The sequence below is a fragment of the Rutilus rutilus genome (assembly GCF_951802725.1).
Source record: "Rutilus rutilus genome assembly, chromosome: 25".
Lineage (NCBI taxonomy): Eukaryota > Metazoa > Chordata > Actinopteri > Cypriniformes > Leuciscidae > Rutilus > Rutilus rutilus.
This window is the reverse complement of record NC_140229.1, coordinates 6,181,350-6,206,731: the sequence shown is the minus strand read 5'-3', so window position 1 is coordinate 6,206,731 and position 25,382 is coordinate 6,181,350. Positions and strand designations below refer to the sequence as shown.

General features: G+C 38.5%; 2 protein-coding genes across 2 annotated transcripts in view; one reads left to right on the top strand and one right to left on the bottom strand.

Moving 5' to 3' along the window:
• The first annotated feature begins 940 nt into the window (after positions 1-940).
• On the top strand, positions 941-4,426 carry LOC311285501 (caspase-7-like). Its single transcript, XM_084401152.1, has 4 exons — positions 941-1,172; positions 1,723-1,886; positions 3,415-3,547; positions 3,646-4,426. Exons 1-4 carry the CDS (start codon positions 953-955, stop codon positions 3,951-3,953), a joined length of 825 nt encoding a protein of 274 aa, XP_084257278.1. The 5' UTR covers positions 941-952; the 3' UTR covers positions 3,954-4,426.
• Positions 4,427-14,486: 10,060 nt separating this feature from the next.
• The window catches only part of tcf7l1a (transcription factor 7 like 1a), a 30,245-nt gene continuing 19,349 nt past the window's right edge, over positions 14,487-25,382 (bottom strand). The window contains exons 5-12 of the mRNA XM_084400345.1: positions 19,771-19,906; positions 19,403-19,505; positions 19,146-19,229; positions 17,234-17,377; positions 16,982-17,141; positions 16,452-16,559; positions 16,269-16,320; positions 14,487-15,429 (exon numbers count right to left, since the gene is read on the bottom strand). Of these exons, the coding sequence (XP_084256471.1) occupies positions 14,975-15,429; positions 16,269-16,320; positions 16,452-16,559; positions 16,982-17,141; positions 17,234-17,377; positions 19,146-19,229; positions 19,403-19,505; positions 19,771-19,906 (1,242 nt within the window). The 3' untranslated portion in view covers positions 14,487-14,974. The remainder of the gene's footprint in view (positions 15,430-16,268; positions 16,321-16,451; positions 16,560-16,981; positions 17,142-17,233; positions 17,378-19,145; positions 19,230-19,402; positions 19,506-19,770; positions 19,907-25,382) is intronic.

Sequence of the window (25,382 nt, the reverse complement as noted above, 5' to 3'; positions counted from 1 at the left end):
TGCTTTAGAGGTATTGCTCATTGTTAGTTTGTGTTAAAATGATAGTTCCCTCAAAAATTGTGTCATAATTTTCTAACCCTCAAGTTCTGACTAAACCTGTATGAGTGTCATTGTTCTGTTGGTTACGAAAGAAGAAAGATTTTTTTTGAAGAATGTTGGTTATCAAACCGTCTCTGGTCCCCTCTGACTTCCATAGTATTTTTTTGTTGTTTTTCACTTCATTCCATATATGGTTCGCCTTCACGCGTGTCCTGAAACCTATGTGGCTCTGCAGATATATCTCACTACGTGACAATGCCGTTTATGTGCTACTTCTGCATTAGTCTTAAATGATTTACATTTAAGCCTTTGGGATGGCAGCACATCTATATTTGCGCTGAGAACGGGTGGATATGAACACAGTAGACAGGCAGCATCATTCCTATTGATGTACTTTCCACTGGAGTTTTGAATTTCAGCAGGTATGAACATGAACATAGCTAATAAAAATATAAGAAAGGGTAACGGACACAGTGGAAATGAGCAGAAAGCAGGGTGATATGCTTTTCTGTTTACTCTGTTTTACTATTCTAGTTTCAGTATTCTTATGGTTCAACTTAATGTGTAAAGTAAGTAAAAACATTTTATGTAATTATATACTATACATTAGGGATTTTATTTCAATTTGAGTTATCAACAAACCATTGCTGGTAAATTGGAAGATAAATACAAGCACTTGTAAAGGTAGTAAATCATCTTTTTATGAGCTGAAGCTTCTGATTTGTCTGGAAGTGCCAGTGTTGCATAGATCAGACTCATGACACTGTTAAAGCCTGGAGGAAACGCTCCATATATGGTCTGATAGACTGCAAATAGCAGGACTCACCTGTTTTATGATGTCGAGACAGACTATCCTTATTCTCACACAGTTTTTGACTGCATTACACCTCAGCGTTTGACAGAGGAGAGAATCATGTCTCTTTGCAGAAATCCTTTTACAACAAACAAGAGGATGAAGAACAGGGCGTTAATAGTGTCTGTGGAGAACTTCAATCCAGGTGAAGATCTGAACAGGAGGAGCGGCGTGAAGAAAGACACTCAAAGGCTTCACAAAATCCTATCCAAACTCGGCTTCTCTGTGGAATTCAAAATAGACATTGATGCAGGAGAGATCTATGAAGCATTTAAAGCAGGTAATGATATTATCATTTATAAAAAAAAATTTTCCTCCAAGCAGAATTCATGTTTCAAATCTGCTGTGCTGGCTTTTGTGTTTCTTAAGAACTCATCTAAAAACACATTACATAAGATCATTTATTGGTGCCAAAGTCCGTGTTTGTTAATAATAGGCTGCTGCCCTCAATTATCAGCAAGCATAGATTGGCACAAACTCGGTTTTGTTGAAATACAATTTGATTTTAATAGAAAAAGGATCGGGTTTTGGGGAGGTTGAATGACAATTTGATGTTGCCATCGTTTAAAAATGAACGAATGAATCATATGAGCAATACAACTACTAGTCAATGACTAAAAGTCACGCAGACTGGAATCTGAACATATGAACGGAGGAGATTGAGTCATTGTTAATCAGTCCTTAGCCTCGTAAACTATGACAGCATACGAGTTTTGCCAGAAGATCACTAATAATTTTTTAATAGGAATAAATAAGCTAAAAAAGAACACTTTTTATTTGTTTTATTTGGTTATACATCACTGGTTTTTAACTCTGTCCTCCATCCTCAGAGAGCGAGAAGCCGGTCAAAGACTGTTTTATGGGCATCATATCCACTCATGGTAAGGAGGGTGTTGTGTTTGGTGCTGACGGACGTGCGGTGAAACTGTCCGAGATCTACAGCTACTTCGGAGGCCCGTCAATGGCGGACAAGAGCAAACTCTTCCTGATCCAGGTACAATTCCTGAAAAACGTCCTCACAGGCAAACTCTTGTGACCTTTCATGTTCTTGCATAAGAGCCTGTGTTATAAGTATCGTTGACATTACATTGCAGTTTTGAATTCTTTCGCTTGAATTCTTTTGAAATCTATACTTTTTGTTTTTAGCATTTTGAAAAATTGTAAAGAAAAAAAATCTTAAAATTGGAATTATAGAGAGCCCTACACGTGACATACGGGACAAACATATATATATATATATATATATATAGATTGTGGCCATGGTCACGTTGTAATAATTTGTTCCCTTGTTTTAGGCCACGATTTACTAAAACGAAGGAACAAATTCTTAATTGCGTCCCCATGATTTAACTAAAACAAGGGAATGAATTCTTAAATGAATAGTTCACCCAAAAATGAAAATGATCCCATAATGTACTCACCCTCAAGCCATCCTATGTGTATATATCATTTTTGAAGCTCCAAAAAGTGCATCCATTAGGGATGAACAGATATTAAATTTTGTCCGATACCGATAACCAATAATTCTTTATATTTGAAAGCCAATATATTGGTCGATAAATCTAAATCCAAATTCTTACATAATGTTTGAGAGCCTGATTACAAAAGCAAAAGTCTCACCGTGAAAAGCCATGTCCCAAGCATTCAATTATAATGTTCTCATCATTTTATGTAGCCTATATGAGACAGACTTGCGCTGCATGTTGCACTTAACTGTATTTTCCTTTTTGAAGTGTTTCCAATCATATTTCGAGCAGTTCAGAAACATCATGGCGAACAGTGTGCATCTGAAGTGTCTCTGCTGAAGGAAATTTATCGGCTTTAATATATTGCTAAAATTTTCTTATAGGGCCGATAACTATAACATTAAAAATGAGCATATATCGGCTGATACCGATATGGTAGCATCCATCAAAAAAAAAGTATCCATACGACTCCAGTGGGTTAATAAATGCCTTCTGAAGCGAAGCAATGGGTTTTTGTAAGAAAAATATCCATATTTAAAAACTTTATAATCTATAATCACTGGCTTCTGGCAACGGTTGTATGCGCGTTCACAAGAGAGTCGAGTTCCGGTGGAACAGTGACCTCTGACCCGACCTCAAAACACTATTTAATGCCATTATAAAGCTGGGAAGAGCCAGGATGTTATTTAATATAACTCAAACTGTGTTCGGCTTAAAAAAGAAAATCTTAGGATGGCTTAAATGTGAGTGCATTATGGGTGCTATATTTTCGGGTGAATTATTTCTAGGCCTATATTCCGAATCATGATTCGGAAAGGCTAAAAAGTCTTTAAAAAAGTCCCACTTTTACTGTTCATGCCCAAATGGACCATAGGAAATGAATCGGAAGTACGAAAATATAGAGCAATTTTTGGGGGTTTTCTCCCACAGCTGTTGAAATCTTTTACGGATATTTAGTCATGAAATATTGATTTGGAGTTGGATATTCTCCTAAGGCTTGTGACTTGTTAAAGATTTTAATTGAATGTTTGCGATTCTCGTGTCTTTCTGCTGCAGGCTTGTCGAGGTCATGGGTTGGATGGAGGTGTGGAGGTGGAGACAGACTCTTCATCCTCAGAGGAAGAGGACGGCTTGTCTGAGCTTTTTTCCATTCCTATTGACACCGCAGTTATGTACGCCACACCACCAGGTACGGTTCATTAACTCCAAAACATTGTTTGCATAGATCATAAAGTCCCAAACGCTTCACTTCCTCACTCACGTTCATGTGTCTCTTTTGTTTTGAAGGTTACGCTGCGTTCATGCATCCTACAGGCGCAGTGTTGATTCAGACTCTCTGTAATTTGCTGGAAAAGGAAGGAGGTCCAGATCTGGAGATCACAAAACTTCTGACCCGACTGAACTACCAGGTGGCCTACAACTTCCAATCGAGAGGGCAAAAGTTGGGCGGCAAAAAGCAGATGCCGTGCTTCGTGACGCGCTTTACCAGAGAAGTGTTCCCGTTCAGCAGGACGGCAGAAGATCTGAGCTTGACCTTTGCTGCCACAAAACTCATAGATGAGCCCAGAAAGTTACGGAAGAGCTCCATCAGCTGAAGATCATTTAACAGAGACTGACTGTAAAAAATCTGATGGGGAAACTGCTTTATCTCAGATAATCCTTTATATAACATCTCTCAAAGTATCTGACCGGAGTCTGATAATGAAGCCAGCGACGTCATGTCACGTAAAGTTTCATCTCCAGAAGGAAGTGAGCGGGTCGGGAAAGTTCCCAGATGTGACCTGCTTTCTTAGTGCTCCATTTGGGTCATGAGGTTTTGCTACCTCTCTCTCTCTCTCTCTCTCTCTATATATATATATATATATATATATATATATATCTTCTATTTATTATGCATATACACTACCGTTTGAAAGTTTGGGGTCGGTAAGATTTTTAAAAGTTTTTGAAAGAAGTATCTCATGCTCACCAAAGCTGCAATTATTCAATCAAAAATATTTTTGCGAAATATTATTACAATCTAAAAATTTATTTTTTCTTTTTTAAAATGTTTTCAAATATAATTAATTCCTGTGATGAGAAGCTGAATTTTCAGCATCATTGTCTTTCAGAAATCAATCTAATATGCTGATTTGCTGCTCAATAAAGATTTCTTCTTATTATTAATGTGTCCTGCTTAATATTTTTGTGGAAACGGTGATACATTTTTTTCAGGATTCTAGAAAGTTTAAAAGAACAGCTTTTGAAACAGAAATCTTTTGTAGCATTATAAATGTCCTTAATGTACTTACCACAAGCAAAGAGTAATTTAAGTTTATTATTGACAAAGTTTTGCTAGTGTTGAACGTGTATAAAAATCTGTATGATAATAAAATTAATTTATTTGTTAAATATGGCAAAATATGGAAGTGCAAATACTTAGACATAATTGACCTAAATAATAATAATATCAAGCAATTTTGTTTGGTTTTAAAAACATCAGTTTTACATTAAGTCTGATTCAACAGACATTTTCTAGAATTGCCGAAAACGAATATGAATGTGATCATTTTGATCATATGCTGTCTGTGTTCAAAATAAAACTGAAACAAATGTTCAGATGTCTGTGACTCAGAATAAGTAATCGTGGTCACGTACTTTGCCTCTGCTATATTTACTGTAGTTTAAGGTGTGTACAAGATATTGCACATGAATAAATATAAAGAGACAGCAGATCCAGGCATGCAGGATTTCATCAGTGCACACGCCTGTTGATCAAGAATACTGATGTCAGGATCCATCTGAAAATAGTTCACTCAAAAGCTGCAGCATTGAGGGTTTTTTTAATGCTCATTTGAACGAACACAGATGATCAGGTTTTATGCTTCAGGAGATAACTTCTTTTTTTTTTTTATGATTATTGCAACAAAAGTCAATATATATTCTGGCTTAATGTTTATTTGAAATGTATACAATATAACCCTGAACTGACTGCTGTAGGTGCCCATTGTGACAATTTACGGTTACAACACGCTCACAAAAAGTCATCGTAACCGTATCTTTTTTTGGGGCAACAAGCCAACAACGATGGAAATGTTCAACAACAGCTTCCATACAGGTTTCCATACAGAAACCGAAATTCACAAAACAAACTTACCGTGACCAGGGCCGGTGTTGCGTAATATTCAGTTCCTGTGAAAAATTCTTCCAGTGGGTGGAGTAAGCCTACATATGAATATTCATGAGATTCCCATATTGTGGGCGTGGCCTTGAAACAATGCGAAAAATGAATGGAACTGAAAATATTAGTGCACTCTCCTCAAATCGCTTAACGGATTATTTCGAAAAGGTAATTAAGTTTCATTGTTAAACATTAACTGAAACAGTTCATATATTCAAAAAAATGAATAGTTTGTTTTATAAGATAAATCGTCTGAGCTGTTTTGCCTGATTGATTGCAGGCGTTCAGATAAGGACACATCAGAGCAAACAATGAGCCAATATGCTCGTCTAGGCTAATACGGTTTATTAGTAATCATTTGTGCCCTAATAAAATGTTTTTAAGCTAGCCTATTGTGAGTAATCTTTAATTTCTTGATAGCCATGTTTTTGTTAATACATATAACTATATCTACTAAGAAAAATGTTTTATTGATCTTGTAATAAACATTGCCATTTGTACTTGATTATATAATACCGTGCATAAACCTTTAAAGCATTGTTCTGATGGCCCAGTGTTCTTGGACATAGGCCAGCGGTTACTAAATTTAAATTAAGATAGGAAAAACTTAAACGCATGTCATCACCACTAATGTCATAATGGCTTAATTTTGCATTTGTGATGCATATATTCATCATCATGTAAAGTTACTGTCTGTTTCAGACTGGATGCAAGAGCTGAAGTCACTGCAGCTCTGGCAGTGTGTGATCTGGACACACATGGAGGCTTTTCTCATTGAGTGCTAAGGCCCCGTTTTAATAATTATCCCAGACACCAGGCATTCACTTAATTTTGCATTGCGTGAGTGAGTTGATGAAAAGCATTAAACTGTAAAAAACACAAATAATCCAAATAAAATACTAAAAAAATATGTTTTATTTGTTTACATGCACGTCACCATTAACCAACATCAGAGAACTGTGAACATGAAAGTGTGTTGTTAAATTATTGAAATATGAACTTTATTAATCTCAGTAGAACTTCAAGTAAATGTTTTAGGTCAACAGAGTTTGGCTGACAAAAACGTTTGGGAATTCCTGCCCTACAGAAATGGTATCATTGATATGTACACTTGTAAAATGAAAGAAAAGAAAAAATAGATGAAAAAAAAAACTTTTTTATAAGATTTTCAAATGTTAAACACGATTAGCACAACATTATGGATCATTACATTTTGGCTGATTTCACACACCAATATAAAACACATGACATGAGAGTAGGTTGTTTTTCAGTGCAACACATGGTCAAAGAACAGACATGATGTATGCTGTATGAAAATGGCTAACAGAGACTGACTGTAAAAAATCTGATGGGGAAACTACTTTATCTCAGATAATCCTTTATATAACATCTGAAAGTATCTGAAAGGAGTCTGATAATGAAGCCAGCGACGTCATGTCAGGTAAAGTTTCATCTCCAGAAGGAAGTGAGCGGGTCGGGAAAGTTCCCAGATGTGACCTGCTTTCTTAGTGCTCCATTTGGGTCATGATGTTTTGCTACCTCCATATATATATATATATCTTCTATTTATTATGTATATACATTACCGTTTGAAAGTTTGGGGTCGGTAAGATTTTTAAAAGTTTTTTAAAGAAGTATCTCATGCTCACCAAAGCTGCAATTATTCAATCAAAAATACAGTAATCTTGTGAAATATTATTACAATCTAAAATTTCTTTTTTCTTTTTTTAAAATGTTTTCAAATATAATTATTTCCTGTGATGAGAAGCTGAATTTTCAGCATCATTGTCTTCAGTGTTACATGATCTTTCAGAAATCAATCTAATATGCTGATTTGCTGCTCAATAAAGATTTCTTCTTATTATTAATGTGTCCTGCTTAATATTTTTGTGGAAACGGTGATACATTTTTTCAGGATTCTAGACAGTTTAAAAGAACAGCTTTTGAAACTGAAATCTTTTGTAGCATTATAAATGTCCTTAATGTACTTACCACAAGCAAAGAGTAATTTAAGTTTATTATTGACAAAGTTTTGCTATTGTTAATGTATAAAAAATCTGTATGATAATAAAATTTATCTATTTGTTATATATGCCAAAATATGGAAGTGCAAATACATTCTAGACATAACTGACCTAAATAATAATATCAAGCAATTTTGTTTGGTTTTAAAAACATCAGTTTTACATTAAGTCTGATTCAACAGCCATTTTCTAGAATTGCCGAAAACAAATGTGAATGTGATCATTTTGATCATATGCTATCTGTGTTCAAAATAAAACTGAAACAAATGTTCAGATGTCTGTGACTCAGAATAAGTAATCGTGGTCACGTACTTTGCCTCTGCTATATTTACTGTAGTTTAAGGTGTGTACAAGATATTGCACATGAATGTATAAAGAGACAGCAGATCCAGGCATGCAAACACTTTTGATGTTGATAAAGGGAAATTGAGCCTTACTGTGTAGGCTGGTAAACACTGGCTATATAGCTATAGCCTTGGCTATTAAATAAATTAACAATTACACAAATACTCACACCAGCCTAGCTTATATAGCTACATTTTATTAGGGTACAGATACATTTGTAGAGGTTTATTTCAGGCATTGTTTTAAACACTGCTGTAGGCCACTGTAGTCACCGCATGCCAACAAACTGTTCATTGTTTTGAAAATGTGAACTGTTTCAGTTAATGCTTAACAATGAAACTTCATTACCATTTAGAAAAAAAAAAAAATAAATCCATTAAATGGGTTGCAATTTCAAAAGAGTGTAGGCTACTAAAATGTTCAGTTCCATTCGTTTTGCGCTTTGGCCACAAGGCTGATTTTTTTGTCTTTTATTATGATAGGAAAGTATAGTATCAAGTAAGTTCGACGACCCGGGACTTGAACTCGGGTCGCCCAAAGCTAAAAAAAAAATAACATCATGGCACTGACCACTAGGCTACTGAGACTATATATGTGCTGCAATTTGATAAATATTAGAACCTCATTGTGTAAGAAACATAGGGGGAACAGAATCTGACGGCAAAAAAAAAAAAAACAGCTGTCGGAATCCATTCCCCCACTCCCATTATGAGAGGTGTTGATGTAATGGCTTAAAAAAATGCTGATTCTATTTTGTGTGTGGATGGAGCTTAACTTGCATCAGTTTTTAAACTTTAAAGAATATATTTTTTTGCCTTTTATTATGATAGTAAAGTATAGTAGGCTAGCCTATCAAGAAAGTTCGACGACCCGGGACTTGAACTCGGGTCGCCCAAAGCTAAAACAAATACGATGTTAGAGTACTGACCACTAGACTACTGAGTCTAGAATTCTGCAGCAATTTGATAAATATTAGAACCTCATTGTGTAAGAAACATAGGGGGAACAGAATCTGACGGCAAAAAAAACAGCAGTCGGAATCCGTTCCCCCACTCCCATAATGAGAGGTGTTGATGTAATGGCTTAAAAAATGCTGATTCTGTTTTGTTTGTGGATGGAGCTTAACTTGCATCAGTTTTTAAACTTTAAGGAATATATTTTTTTGCCTTTTATTATGATAGGAAAGTATATTATCAGGAAAGTTCGACGACCCGGGACTTGAACTCGTGTCACAATAAGCTAAAAAAAAATGAAAAATGTTGGGGCAGTGACCACTAGGCTATTAAGGCATGTAATTTGCTGCAATTTGATAATTATTAGAACCTCATTGTGTAAGAAACATAGGGGGAACAGAATCCGACGGCAAATAGTTCAGCTGTCGAAATCCGTTCCCTCACCCCAATGATGAGAGATGTTGATGTAGGCTATTGGCTTAAAATATGCTTATTCTATTCTGTGTGTGGATGGAGCTTAAACAGCATCAATTTGATAAATATTAGAACCTCAGTGTGTCAGAAATATGGGGGAAACAGAATCCGACGGCAAAAAAAACCCAGCTGTCAGAATCCGTTCCCCCACTCCCATAATGAGAGGTGTTGATGTAATGGCTTAAAAAATGCTGATTCTGTTTTGTGTGTGGATGGAGCTTAACTTGCATCAGTTTTTAAACTTTAAGGAATATTTTTTTTTTGCCTTTTATTATGATAGGAAAGTATTATCAAGAAAGTTGGACGACCCTGGACTTGAACTCGTGTCGCAATAAGCTAAAATATACATATTAGGGAACTAACCATTAGGCTATTGAGACTTGCAATTTGCTGTAATTTGATAAATATTAGAACCTCCTTGTGTCAGAAACATAGAACAGAGTCCGATGGCAAATAGTTCAGCTGTCGAAATCCGTTCCCTCACCCCAATGATGAGAGATGTTGATGTAGCCTATTGGCTTAAAATATGCTTATTCTATTCTGTGTGTGGATGGAGCTTAAACAGCATCAATTTGATAAATATTAGAAAAACCTCAGTGTGTCAGAAATATGGGGGGAACAGAAAAAAAAACAGCTATCGGAATCCGTTCCCCCACTCCCATCATGAGAAGTGTTGATGTAATGGCTTAAAAAATGTGGATTCTATTTTGTGTGTGGATGGAGCTTAACTTGCATCAGTTTAAAGAATATATTTTTTTGTCTTTTATTATGATAGGAGTCCGTGTACAGTAGTAGGCTAGCCTACATATGAAAGCGCTATATAAATGCCTCATTCATTAATTAATTAATTAATTAATTAATTAATTAATTCATTCATTCATTCATTCATTCATTCATATAGTCCACCCACTGGAACAGGTTTTCACAGGAACTAATATTACACAACACCCAGGGGCGGACTTTACCATTAGGCAAAGGTCGGCAATTGCCTTGGGCCCCGAGCTACCTAGGGGCCCCCAAAATGCCCTATTACCTTATGCTTAATTTATTTTATTTTATTTTTATATGTTTCTAAAACTCCATTTGCGAAAAATGGCATCAATCATTAGTGTCGCAGACAGGAGGGGGCCCCCCCGCCTCACTACATTGGACTATTCCATTATCTTACTTTTACTGCGCATCTGCAAAAGTGACAAGGCTGTGCCAAAAAACTGACGGAGAAAAAGAAGTGATTGACAGACAGAGTGTATAGAGTAGTAGACAGAGTAAAAATGAAGCGAAGCTAAGCTACCCAAGCGGTGCTGAAAAAAGGAGGAAGCGGGAGGAAAGCAAAAAGTCCGAAAAAGTGCGCGGCGCGAAAGATAAACAACACGCAGTAACAGGAGGACTGGGAAATAGAGCAATTGATCCCCAGAGCAAGACGAGTCTAAACGCGAAAATTTAACGTTTCGAAGTTACCCAAGCCGCTCAAATAAAATAAAAAAAGTGAAAAGACGCTGATAAGTATTTTGGGAACGCTGCCAAAGATGACAAATTACAAACCTTAAATTATACCAGCTGATAGGGCTTCTTTTTTTCTTTTTTTTTGAGAAAAAGTAACGCCTGCCTTGTGAAACGTTACCTAATATTTATCCAAATTAGTCAATATTGAATCAAATCACAAGAATTGAATCGAAATGGTGAAATTTGCCAAAAAAACTAACAAAAAAAACCTTGCTTACCAGAAATTGTACCATGTAAACATTGTAACATGTTTCTGTTAGGAGTAAAGAAGTGTATGCAGGGTTTAAAGGGGACGTTTCTTTCTCCTCTCTAACCTTAACTTCCCCGTATAGCTTTACCTGCCTATCCACCATTCAGTCAGTACATCTTTTTTTCGTTCTCTTTTAAAGATTGGATGGGGAGGGGAGGGGAGGGGAGGGGAGGGGAGGGGAGGGGAGGGGAGGGGAGGGGAGGGGCCCATAGCCTACCTTCGCCTTGGGCCCCCGATTTGCTAAATCCGCCACTGACAACACCTGTTTTACCTCATAAAATCCGAACGCGCGAACAAGTGCACGTGCCTAGAATGCATACATGCAAAAATCTGGCCCTGACCGTGGGGAGTCTGTGTCGTGACAACTAGCCCCGGTTATTTTAAGACAACATCTCCATCTGGTGGCGGAACGCGTTAACTCTACTGACGGACACCAATAGTCTGCAACTAGAGGGCGGTGTCGTAGCACACAAATATTAATTTGTCATGTTACAAGACCACATTGTTGAAAATGTAACTGGTTTTCTGGTAGGAATAAAAAAACAAAACAATTTGTTATTGATTTATTTTCTACTAGACGAGGTGCACAATATTAATTTCTGCCTCATGTTACGAAACCACATTGTTCAAATTTAACTAGTTAGAACTTTCTTGTTGGATCCCCAAAAAGACTGATTGATTGATTGATTGACTGATTGATTGATTGATTGACTGCATGATTTGTTATCAGTCAAATCAATGAAAATGAATGACAATGAAAAATATAAAATTTTCTCATTTGACATATTAGGCTATGTTACATAATGGTTGCAGACTTTGCTTACATTCATAAAATAAAATGTAAAAAAAAATCACTTTTTTTGTTAAAAATATAAAAAAGTACTGTGGTACTGCCATAGGAAGTAAACACATAAACATCATGGTAGGCTATATATCAAAATGCCATGTTTTTACCATCTGATGACTGTGTCAAAGTTTTAAAAGATTTATCACATAAATATACCCACGAAACAAAATCAAGGAGACAATTTCATTACATAAAACACTTCACAAAAGTGACTGAATACTACTTCTAGCCATTCTTAGCACCTTAAGTGTTTCGTGGTCCCTTTAGTCTGGAATTTTACTGACCATAGCACCACAAATGAACTGTCCTGGTCATCTCGTAATTATGGGTGCGACCTTTTTTGACAGTCTATGGGTGCGACTGCTTCAACAGTTTCCTTGAGAGCAAACCAAAAAGAGCAATGCAAAGGCATCTTGGAGTTAAGGCTGCTCTCTCTGTACCTGCTCAAAATTTGGTATTTAGATGTCCTACAGCATAAAAGCCAGACTAAATTATGCCTTCTCTGACCACAGAACCCAATAAAAGTATTAAACGTGCTGTGTATAGGCATTCATGCCACCTCTGAGTAGCATTAAACAGTCACTTACTGGCACTTTAGAAGCGCTTATGTGCCACATTTAAAGTGTAAATCATTTGGCACTAGAGACATCAAGGTCTACTTGTCAAGCGAGGATGATTTCACCAAAGAACTCAAGTGTTAACTTGCAAGCCACATTTTAATACCTATAATTTCACTGAAGAATGTTTCACTACATTGAGAATATTCTCAATCTATCTCACGTGTTCACTCGCTGGACACACTTTAAGATAGATAGAGGAATTGAGAAGATTCTGCAAACTGTCTCCAGATATCAGGATGGTGGAAAGTGACGTTAGCATCTGCACGGCCAACACACACGGATCTCCGTTTCTTCACATTCGCTGTCTCTGGAACACACATGTCTATGTGAGTGAAGTCGGGTCACTCCGTCTCCTCCGCGAAACCTAATTGCTCCTTCCTGGCAGCCGTCGGCATCCCATGGGCCACCGAATCCCGTAACCTGCCTTCCATGCCGTTTGCTAATTGAAATAGCTAATGAGATCTCAGAGGACCAACTTTCCAAGCCTCTTCGTTAAAAACAGTGGCAGGATGTCAAAACATGTATAATAGTGCTGTAAACGTGTGGAAATATTTCAATTCTGGACACAGCTATTAGCCTACCATTTTTGTGACCAAGGTTGCAATCTTAATTATTCACAGCCGCCTGAAAACAATATGTTCCCGCGTCCTCATCATCACACAAAGCTCGCTTTATGGCTTTGGTTACTTTTCTACCTCACAAGTCTGTCAATAAAGCAAACCACAATGAAATCAAATAATGTTTGTTCAGATAAACACATAGGCCTAGTATAAACCACAGTATGCATTTCAGAAAGAAAAGTTTCTAAGCCACACACAAACTATTCTGAGATTTACGTGAGAACAGTCATAATCATAATATCCCACAGTTATGAGTAGCATACTACACAATGATCTCCCAATAGCACCGTGATTTTGCCTAAGACATATTCCTGGATCAACATTTTTTGTTGATCCTGGAACAACATTCCTGTCCGAAAATGTAGTCATAACCATACCCATAACGAATCCCTAAAATCAGAGGGAAATGATAGGTGAAAAGCGTTGATGTAGAAGCACTTAACCCTGGTTTTAAGCCTGAACTTGGCATAAACTGTAAACTTGTCCCTCGAATCTGATTGGTTGATTGGAATGTTGCTCCAGGATCCAGGAACATGTTGTACTTGGTGAAATCAAGTTCATCTCTATCTATGGTCAACAAGTCTTAGAAACATAATCTTCTAATACTTAGTTCAACGATCAAAGCTCTGTAGTGTTTATTGTGGGGGGCAAAAATGCAACACAATATAGTGATGATTAAGAGATGGGACAAATAAACATTCCTCAAAAGCCTGACACTTGTGCCATATTTGATGGTCACATTTCACCATGTTTCCCCCCCCCTACAAATATGTCAAGTAAACCTAAGGTACTTCAGTCCAGTATAAGTGTTCATCTTGACATATAACCGACAAGTTATTCTTACATTTTCTTTATAAAAATCAGCAAAAAATGCATATTTATAATTATACTAAAAATGCAGACTTTGTGTCTTTAGCAGTTTTGATTATGATTTAGAGGCCTTAGAAATCTGCATATCAAATATGATATATCATATTTGATATGCAGATTTCTAAGGCCTCTAAGACCTCAAATTGACCTCAATGTGTATTTTTTGAAAAACAATTCTCCCTGAGAGCTTTTACCAGGATAATGTCATAGTGTTTAACAAAAGAGTCTACATCTGTCTTTAAGAGGCTGACTTTTACGCAACAGTGAATTATATAATTTAGTTTGTGCACATCATGAGTGCCAGCATTTCACACACACCACTTCACGAGCCCTAATTAGATAAATGAACACTGTCAGCGTGTGTGATACTGGCTCTATTCAGAAGATCTCCGTCGCATTATTCAGCCAGTCATCACATGCAGCGTCCTCACCCACCAAAAAACACAATGCAGCCTTTAGAAATAACTTGAGGTTTATTAGCTATGGAGTCTTAGGAGAGTCACACAAACAGGGTTAGGAACAGGGTGAGGTGGTACCAAAAGAAAGAAGTCGAAAAAAACAAGAAAAAAAAAAAAAACCAAGAGAGAAGAAAAGAAAGCAGTAATGGAGAAAAAAAAAAAAAAAAAAATTCAAACTCCTAACTACCATTAGATTGAATTGAACTAAAACTACAAATTGTATTTTGTCAAGTACGGTTTTAAAAAAAGAGGAACCTTTATACATTTGTCTTTTATACAAGTAGCAACATTGGAGAATCACACTGAAAAAAGGCAATTTACAAAAAAATACATTTTTGTTTAAAAGAGAAAAGCAAAATAGAGGGGTGGTCAAATATTGACCAATAATCATTCCTTTTCATTCTATCTTAAAAACTTGGTCTAATATCTATAAAAATGTAAAAACAAAGCAATATACAGGTGTAAAAAGTTTTTTTTTTTATCATCATTTTTTCAGTCCACTGATTTGGTGACCAGGGAGAGAGGTTGTGTCTGCAGCAAGGCATGATGGGAATGTATGGCTGCCTGGTGGTAGGGTGAGGATGGGGAGAGTAGGGAGGGAGGCAGGGTGGCGAACGGGATGGGACGGGAAAGGAGGCTCGCCGACTGGCTGTGGAGAGAGATGTTCGGATGAGAGGAGGAGGACGAGGAGGAGGAGGTGGAGCCCGAGGCTTTCCCTGGCAGGGGGAAGTGTGAATGGTGGGATCTCCCCTCCGGTTTGGTGGTGAGGGACAGGGGCTGCGCCTGCTCCGAGTGAGTGGCCGCGGGGGCCGCTGGCGATGCCAGGGCGGCCGATGGCGTGGCGGGCGAGTCCAGCATGCTACCGTGCGAGGAGGTCGGGCTGTCGCACATTTTCTCGGACGGCAGGTACGGGATACACTGCTTCTTGGGCTGGGGCGAGAAGTTACCTGCAGACGAGGGCGGGGAAAGGGTTAAAAATACACCCAAATTGTGTCAATCAAAATAAAGTTTCAGTAAAACATAGTTGTTGTTTTTTTTAAATAAAATGTTGGTACATATTTAAATTGCTGTTGTTATTGCCAACTAAAACTGTTCTATTTTCGTTAAAAATAAAATTAATATTATAAAATAATAAATAATACATGAAAAACAATTTTATTTATTTATAAAATTACTAAAACTAAAACAAATATACGTTAAAGGTAAATATAAATAAAAAACCTAAAACTAATAAAAATGACAATAGCACTTAGCAAAATTACTAAAACTTAAAAACGCAACAGAACAGAAAATTTCAAAATAAAAGCGCTCAAAATACTAATATTTTCTACTTTAATATATAAAATGTTTTAATTTTAATTTAATTTATTTATTTTACATAAAATATTTTTAATTGACTTCATTTAGATGCCATTTATTCAAAAAAATGACAAAAATGAGAGATTATGTTGTAGAAATAGTGACTAAATTTAATTTAAATACAAAAACTAAAAATGACTCCCAATTGATCATAAATTAACACTCAAAAACAAAACTTTGTTTTGTTTAGAAGAAAGTGTTTAAAACAATGTGAGCATGAATAAATTAATTTTTACTTAAAAAAACAAACAAAAAAATCCAATATAAAAACAAAAACCCAAACCGTTCATCATCTAGTCAAAATTGAACTGAACATGATCTATGAGCTGAGTGATCGGACCAACAGGAAAAAAAATCTGCTCTAGTTCAGCGAAAGACTACACATACAGAAAGTGAGAAAGAAATACAGATGGCCAGTGACACTTACACTCTTGTGGGGAATCAGGTTTATTGTCTCTCTTCCGTTTCTTCCTCTTTCCCTGTGGAGAGACATGATTTGGAGCAAATTAGATGTGTTTGATTAAGCAAAACTCCCCTGGCTGCCAAAAACAATGCAGGAATCCGAACCCCACATGATTTGCGTTAAACTCTGCATTCTGGGCTTACTTACATAGTTGTCTCGCGCAGACCAGCCCGGATAAAGCTGAGAGTGCAGCTGCCGTTCTTTCCTGGCGAGTTCGTAATATTTGGCCTGTTCCTCGCGTGAAAGAGAGTGCCACTGCGGAATAAAAGAACACATGGTCAAATTTCCCTCCTTTCTTCATTCCTTAAAAGGACAGTTCACCAAGATATTTACAATTTCACTCATGTCATTCCAAACCCATATGAGTTTATTTCTTATGCACAAAAGAATTTTTTTTAGAAGCACACAAGTCACGCGAACCACTTTTATGATGTATTTGTGTCCTTTTTTTACATTTGAAAGCTTTAATGCACATACGTTGTAATTGCACGGAATAGAGCGACCAGCACAATCTTCAGAATATCTCCTTTTGTGCTTCTTTCAGGTTTGGAATGACATGAGTGTGAATAAATGACACCAATTTTCATTTTTAGATGATCCGTTCCTTTAAGACAAGATGAAGAGAAACACACTAATGCATCTCAGCTCCTCTCACAATGGGAGTTGTAAGCACTCACCCTCCTGCCCAGGATCTGGTTGATGGCTGCGCTCTCTTTCAGGGTGCATTCGGCCACTACTTTGGCCCTCATTTCCTTCATGTAGAGCATGAAGGCATTTAGGGGCTTCTTGATGTGAGGCTTCTTCTCTTCCTCTTTCTTAACATGCATCGAGGACTTTCTGTACGGACACAGATGAATGTAAAGATGATGTCAGTCGCGGAAGAGCAGAGGAATGTCTGGGAGAGAGTAACGGAGGAGAGAGAGACTCACCCGTGTGTCGAGTTGCTGGCGTTGTCGCCGTTGGGCTCCTGTTTGATGGCAGGCGACACAATGGCGGGGTGAGGGATGCCCGTCTGGTGCAGGCCGTGAGAAGGATGAGGCACCATGTGAGGAGAGAAACGACTGGATACCAGACTAGAGAGAGAGAGAGAGAGAGAGAGAGAGAGAGAGAGAGAGAGAGAGAGAGAGAGAGAGAGAGAGAGAGAGATTCACAGTCAGCAACTGCAGACAGAACGATAAGATGGAAAATATAGATGAATAGATGGATGACAAGACAACAGACAGAAAGACAGACAGACAGATAGGTAGATGATGGATAGACAAAATGACAGAGAGATAGACAGAAGTCTGTCTGACAGAAAGACAGACAGAACGATGGATGGAAAAAATAACAGACAGATAAATAGATACTATAGATGGATGGATGAATAAATGAATAGATAAAATGACAGACAGACCAATAGACACATCAACAGATGACAAACAGAACAATAGATGGATGGAACAAATGACAGATGGATAGACAGACGGATAGACAGATAGATAGAAGGACAGACAGACGGAGCGATGGATGGATAAAACAGCAGACAATGATAAGATAAAAAAGATGGATGGATAGACAAAATGACCGACAGACAAATAGATTGATAGAGGTCTGTCAGAAAGACAGACAGAATGATAGATGGATAGATAGATAGATAGATAGATAGATAGATAGATAGATAGATAGATAAAAAACCAGACAGAAAGTCAGACAGACAACGATAGATGGATTGATAGACAAAATGACAGATAGACAGAGAGATAGACAGATGTCTGTCTGTCAGAAAGACAGAACGATAGATGGATGGAAAAAATGACAGACAGACGGCCAGACGAAAGGATGGATAGAGGGATGGACAAAATGACAGACAGACAAATAGACAGATTGACAGATGTCTCTCTCTATCAGAAAGACAGACAGAACAATAGATAGATAGATAACACCGGGAGCACATATCCTTGCAGCTGCATCTGGAAAACTGTGCACTCTGGGTTTCCAAATTCATAACAGCTAATACAATAGCAGCATTGTCATTTTCACAGTTGAGAAAAAAAAAAAAAAAAAAAAAACCTGTTCAAATCTGTGATTTGCACACTCTTGTTAAACACATATTTCCATTGGACTTCAGCACTTCACCGTGCCACAAAATGAACGCAAGCAGAAAAAGATCTCTCTCTTGCTACAGAACGACAAAAGGTGCACAGTCATGAGACAACCATGAAAGCAATAGTGGGAGATTAAAAGCTATGGAAATTTCAGGCTGACGTGCGACAACTGAACTCATCCAGCAATCTTATTTAATTTTAAGCATTATCTGAATGGAAAGAATATGAAAAATCAAATGCAAATCATGCCTTAGAGAAGTTTCTATTCAGCATGAGTTTTAGGATGTGTTACTTTTTATATAATAGCTAGCATATCTACAGTAAAATGGTAGAAGGTGTGTGTGTGTGTGTGTGGGGGGGGGGGGGGGGGGGGGAAATGGGGTCTGCAACAATAACTCTAGATAAATACAGGTTTTTATCTAACTGAAATAAGTTTGGTCAGATTTACTTGGTTGGAAGTTTTTCCATGTGACATTTGCATAATATTACAATTATTCTTCAGCAGATCCAAAAAGTTCCATGTTTATCAGATAAACATTATTTTTAAAATTACCCTATAAAAATGCCAATAACTTAGCACCATGGTATACTTTAAAATGCCATGCTAAAACCATTTCAGCAGTTTCCTGTACTAACTCTTCTCTGAGGCTCCAGGGAGGAATCGTGCTGTCTGCTTCTCATGTCTAACAATAGATGCGAGTTTAACTTTAAATCAACATGGTGCAGAAGGAGGGTTCTGCCCTCTGTTACATACCTAGACATGGAGGCGTTCATGGCGAGTGCAGGGTAGGGGTGTCTGAAGCCCCCAGGAGGGATGGAATACATATGCTGGCCTTGCCTGAAGATAGAAGAGCAGCACTCAAACAACTTGCTATGGCAAAATCAAGGGCAAACAGATGCTCTTTTCCAAGGAGAACTTGCAAAAAAATATCTACAAACTTGATTATGCCATCTGCATGGGTAAAATAAGGTTGATGCTATGCATTTTAAGGCCACAGAATTCAGACTTACTGAGGAACCAACCATCCTAGAGGGTGAGGGATCTGTCCAACTGCCCCAGGAGAGAGAGGGTAATATGGGGACAGCTCTGAAGGGTGAGGGGTCCTTGGTATGCCTGAAGAGATAATTGTTGATTATGAAAACTAAAGACGACAAATATAAACGTAAGTCAATTTAAGGGTGAAGTGTGTAACTTCTGCGCTGCTATTGGCACCTAAATGAATTGTAAATGTAGTGACTGTCTTTAGAGGGTCAATAAACCCCATCAAACATCCAATAAACCCCATCAAAACAACAAAGTACTCTACATTTCTAGATTGTACTCAAAGCTTTGATGAATGCATCTCAGATTGCTGAACCAACCAGTTGGTGGCGCTTACCTGTCTTTGGGTCGAGAATCTCCGGAGAGAGGTGAGAGGGAGGCGTCCCCGGGGAAAAGTGTTCATTGCTGTAGGTGATCAGCGGTGTGAGGGGATGAACGTGATGGGGGTGTTGTACCACTGGCACCTTATTGGACTGAAAAACAAAATGAGAACACAAAAGAAGTGAGGGAGGGGGGAATGAGATGAGTGTGCATGTTTAAACAACCAAAAAGGCAAGCGAAAAGAAGAAAATAGACATTAGACCTCATTACTCGTGAGCGGCGCCAGAGTGTTTTAAAGAACAATGGGTCTCGGCAGCAGGGTTTACTTTTCCCTGCTTCTCCCAAAGGAAAATAAACACCAGTTGGGCATTTGACCGGCTGTATGGAGGGTGGGAGAAATAGCACCTTACACCCCTAGCAGGCAGCGTTTCTCTCGTTTAGCACACTAGCGACAAGAGAGATGATTCCAGCTGTCACTCGCCATAATTGACGCTAGGACAGGCCTGGCATTTGAAGGAAAGTGGCAGTCACTACACTCTTAGGGATCAAGAGGCACCTGTTGTAACAAATCCTTCAATGCTTCTCTTGGCAAGGTGGCAAATCAGGACTACATCTGCTAGGCCAGGGGTAGCAAAACCAAATCAAATACACCATAACCAGCTAATCAGGGTCTTCAGGATTACTTGAATACTTGAATGCAAGAATACAAGTGAAGTCTGCAGGAAGGTAGCCCTCCAGGAGTAGGGTTGGCTACCCCTGCGCCAGGATAATGTGATTGCTAAATAGATATGTTTTAACCTTTGAGTTAAAACCTAATGACTTTCTGAGGAGTGTTGCCTAAAAAGTTCCCTATATTCTAGCCAAAACCAATCATAACGGCTATTTCAGCTTTTTATTACACATACCCATATGTTAAAGGTGAACTAAGTAACTTTTTTTACCTTAACTGAACAGCTTCGGAGTCATTGGAATGGTTATATTACTTATTTCGGGGTGAATGGTGGTCGTTTCGCACCCCCCTGGTGCCCGTGAGCGGAAAATACGCACTTGCAACTTTGGGGCGGCGGGCCGGTGGCCGCCGCGTCAGGAAGTCTCGCGTGATATCAGGTCTCGCGTGATATCAGGTCTCGCGATGTAAACAACTGCTTTACGGCCAAAAGAAATCTGCTAAAATGCTGTCATTATTGCGCTCTCTCACGCTGTTCGAACCCGAATGAAGAAGACGTTTTAAAGAATATCCCATCTGCTTTGATGTCGTTGATCTGCTAGCCTCTGGTGTCTGAGAATAGCCAACGAGTTTTTACAACAGTGTTGTCAAATATCTGTTCCGAAGCTGTGGGGGGAGCTCTAGAGAGAAACCTGCGAGCAAAAAGCGAGAATACAGCGAAGAAATCCCGAAGATACTGAGCCCCGCTTTAAGCCCTGGAAAATATACTCTATGCAAGTACATGAACACAAATGCTAAGCTAAGCAAGCTCAATTTCATGTTTCACATTCTAAGAATTCCAGCCAAGGGTGTGCTATGCTAATGCTTGCTGCATTAGCATAAACGGTCTAGTCAGTTTTCTCTTTCAGGTAAATTACTGTCATGGCATACCAACAGTTTGAAGAGAATCTTGCTTAACAAAAGTAGTAAAAGTTAGTCTGACTTCAACTCACCACTTTTAAGTACACAGTCAGTTAAAGGTATTACCCACCCCCTCCACAATACTTAGGAACTTATATTAGCATATAATTTACTACCAACACCCCAACTACATAAATATAGCAGTATAGCACTATAATAATATCAGAAGCAGCACTGCTGTGATGTGTACATAAGCCAATGCAAGGTGGTGAGCAGCAGACTGAATGGGGTACTTGTTGGCTCAGGACGTCACAAGGGAGCGAGAGTGGAGAATGCCGTCTTGTTTCCTCCATGCTAACCTTCCCCCCACCTCTATGTAGGCAGTGGGTTTGACCTCTGCTCCAACCAGCACTCTGTGAACATGAACAAGGCTTGCATTGAGACAAGACTAGCTCTCATTTCCCACAGTCCAAACACATCCAGATCTCTGGGTTGCCTCTCTATTCCTCGCCTTTCTCGTTCCATCTATCTGTCTGTCTGACTGTCTGTCTCTGTGTTTGTACATAATTTAGCATTGCATTTGCAGAGACAAGCTGAGCCTGACTTCTGGAAACCCTGCAAGGTCCATCAAAGGATTGTTTTAAAGATCTGTCAGTAGGTTGACTGAGAAAGAAAGGAATAGGACAACTTCCACTTATCCTTTAAGATGGTGCTTGTCCACTGCACTATGATATTAGCTGTTGAGGCTAATGGTCTCTCTTTCTCACTATCCTTCTGCCAAGAATCCCTGCTGTGTCAACACGCCAGCCGTTTTGCCTCCAACACCACCATCCCAAGCGTAGAATGCCGCCAGACTGGGCCCCTCGCCTCCCTTAAAAATGGACTGGATGGGACTGGCCGACTCCAAGCATCCCAAGGATCCATATCAACACCTGGTCAAAGTACTCCTATTTGTTGTTTAAGTGGGTGCTTTCCAGCTAGCGGAATGGAATTAGCCACCAGATTAACCCAATTTAAGTCTTAAATGAGGAACTGGGGGAAAACACAGTGTGACCACAGTATGGTGAGCACTGAAAACATATGCAAGCTGAGTCACTGGGTTTGGTAACATAAGGGCAACAAAAGCACTTTCTCGGCAAACCATTCTGGTTGCAATATGCCGGAATCAACCTTTAGATGGCAGAATTGGGATCTTCTTCAAATGTGGTCTGTCAACAGGTACCTGGCTTTTTTTTTTAACCTTTTGTCCAAACAAGTCCTGCAGTTCATCAAGGGCAAAGCCTGATAAATCTTCCTAAATCCACTTTAGTAAGTTGGTCTGTAGGAGGAGAAGACGCCTGACCAGCAAAACAGTGAAAAACAGCTGACAAAACACCTCTCCAAACAGAAAAAGTGCGTCATTGTGTAAACATTGTTCCACCTTTTGTATCACACAGTTAAATTACATTGACTCTAGAGTTCTCAAGCACATATTTACCAATTGTGCTAGGTCAGTCTTTCATTTAACGGCCATTATTTTATGAGACGCTTAGAACTCAAGTTAAAACAATGTTAGCGACACAGTTCAAAGATGTACAATGTTATCTTAAGAGTTATTTGGAGTGACTCTCCACAAGGTGTTGCAGCCATTTGAAAATGTCAAAAATCGCAACAGTGCAGGGTCAGCGCTCTACACCTGCTGATTAATCTGTTGCTGTTCTCCGCCTGCTACCGAAGGAACCCGCCCAAAGACGACTTCTGGTGCCACCACATGGAGCTGTTAAAACTGGAGCTCTGCTAAAACAAGCACATTGTGGCATAAGAAGCAAATGTGGCCTGTTTTTTTTTCTTCTTCTTTTGGCTTCACCTCCTCCATCTCTGACTTGAGTTACTGAGCAAACAGGCGTTTGAGCAAGAGGGATCAAGACACAATGAACCGCTTTAGCGCTGGAAGAATGAGAGGCTAAACGCAGATTCAAATGAAGGATAATAAAATAGTGCAGAGGAGAGGACAAGCCAAAACTAGCAGTATAAGCCAAACAGTGTGATCCCTAACAATGGGGCACAATTTACAATAATCACCATCTAGCGTCTAAGGGGTCCAACATGGCTTTGAATTACATTTTTGCATCTCCATTAAGAACTATTTTCTGTATTTTAGCGATCTGCATCGTGTTTCACATACTCATACTTAACCAGGCATTGTAAATGGAGGCCACAAAAGCTTTAATAGAGAAACTAAAATATGATCATATGACGCATCCATCTGGTTTTTGCATGAACACGCAACACTTCCCATCAGCAAAAACATCATGCCTTCACTAAGACATCAATTGTCAATGTCATTAGCAGGCAATTTGAATGGAATTTCCATTTGTAATCCGATTTTTGAAAACGATTTGAAAATGTCTGGTGGACTCATGACTAATAAACTTTATTCGTTTATAATAAAGTATTTAAACCACAATTTCTTGACTAGGCCAAATGCCTTTGAGACAGACAACGGCTAAGGTGGGGGCTAAACAAATGCGATTGCTGTGCCGACTGTTGCTAATCACAGTGAAGAACCAGGGGCCGGATTCACAAAACATTCTTAAGATTAAAATGACTCTTAAGTGAATTAGATCGATCATGAAAACAGTGATCACTAGAATATTTGAACTTGGCAAGTTGGCACAGCACATTAAAAACAGAATGCTGAGCAATAACTCCCATCAAGCCAGTCGCGACTAAAATAGTCTGCGTGCTTATGATAACTCCGGTAATCTGCAGGCAAAAAGCAAAAAGACAGGCTTTGAGTGTTTTCATTCAGCGAGTCTTCAGCAATACCCACCTCTCATTCAAACAACACCAACGCCTGTCATTTTTTTCTTAAGAAAATATTTGAGAACTTCTAAAGAATTTTTAAAGAATTGCACAATTTCACATACTTTACTTATTTCTTAAGAAGATTTTCATGAATCCGGAAAAGATCAGATACAAAACTGAGCTTACAACACATCGTTTTTACTGTGTCTAAGTTTGAGAAACCAGAAATGCTAAAACTCATTTAGTTAAACTACTCAAGAGACAATTTAAGAGTCTGGGGGGTTTTCTAAAGAAAAGTACCATTGTATTACCATAAAAGACACTGTGTGAAAACATCATGCTAATACCATGGTTTTTGGACTTTAGGATACCATGGTATATATGAATATGCTAATCAAATTGTAACATGGTATACTTCAAACTACTATTGTATTACTATTTGATACATGAACTATGGAAATGCCACAGGATGTTTAGTATGAATTTGACCAACAACACACACACACACACACACAAAAAAAAAAAAATCTCACACACAGCTTACAGAGGAGTTGACAAAGCTGAAGTTCCCACAATGCCTCACACATCACCTGTCCCTCTGTTCTGGTTTGATGTATTATTCATGTAGCCTGGGTCCAGATGCATTGTATGGCAGGCAATGTGAAGAGGTGGGCTTGGTGCTGCAATATCAAACTCACACACGCTCAGAGGGATGCCAATGGAATGCTAAACAAACCCGGTTCCTGAATAATTGAGCCTTTTGGACAACTCTGGCTCACCCTATTAGCATGTGTGCCTTCTGGACCCAATCTGTGCAGCCACAGTTTCCACAGGTCACTCACACACTCTCTGCAGCCTGGTGTGAATTCAGCAGCCCCTGCCATTCATTAGAAACACAATAAACCCTCCCGCATGTAACCTAATTATTTACTGACTCGAATTAATCCTCCAATCACAAGAGATTCCCCAAGATCTACATGCCAGAAATTAATCCCAAATGCCAACATCTAATGAGGAAGCGAAGTCTGTTTTCCTGGCGGGAGAACAGTAGCATTCAGTGTTTCTTCGTTCTGTTAGGACAACACAATACTGAGTGTTAAAGCAAAGTCAGCATCAACAGGCTTCAATGGTCAACTCATCTCCGTATAATTGGATTGAAATTCCCCCGCTGCATATTTGCAGTCTGTCTGGAGTCCCCAAGCATGATAATAGGTGCTTTATGAAACACATGCTAAGTAAATAAAGACAAGACGGCAGACACAACAGGCCCAGTG

Coding starts and splice junctions, on each gene's coding strand:
- LOC311285501 (XM_084401152.1), top strand. CDS start 953: ATGTCTCTTTGCAGAAATCCTTTTACAACAAACAAGAGGATGAAGAAC. Junction 1,173..1,722: donor CTATGAAGCATTTAAAGCAG/GTAATGATATTA, acceptor CTCCATCCTCAG/AGAGCGAGAAGCCGGTCAAA. Junction 1,887..3,414: donor GCAAACTCTTCCTGATCCAG/GTACAATTCCTG, acceptor TTTCTGCTGCAG/GCTTGTCGAGGTCATGGGTT.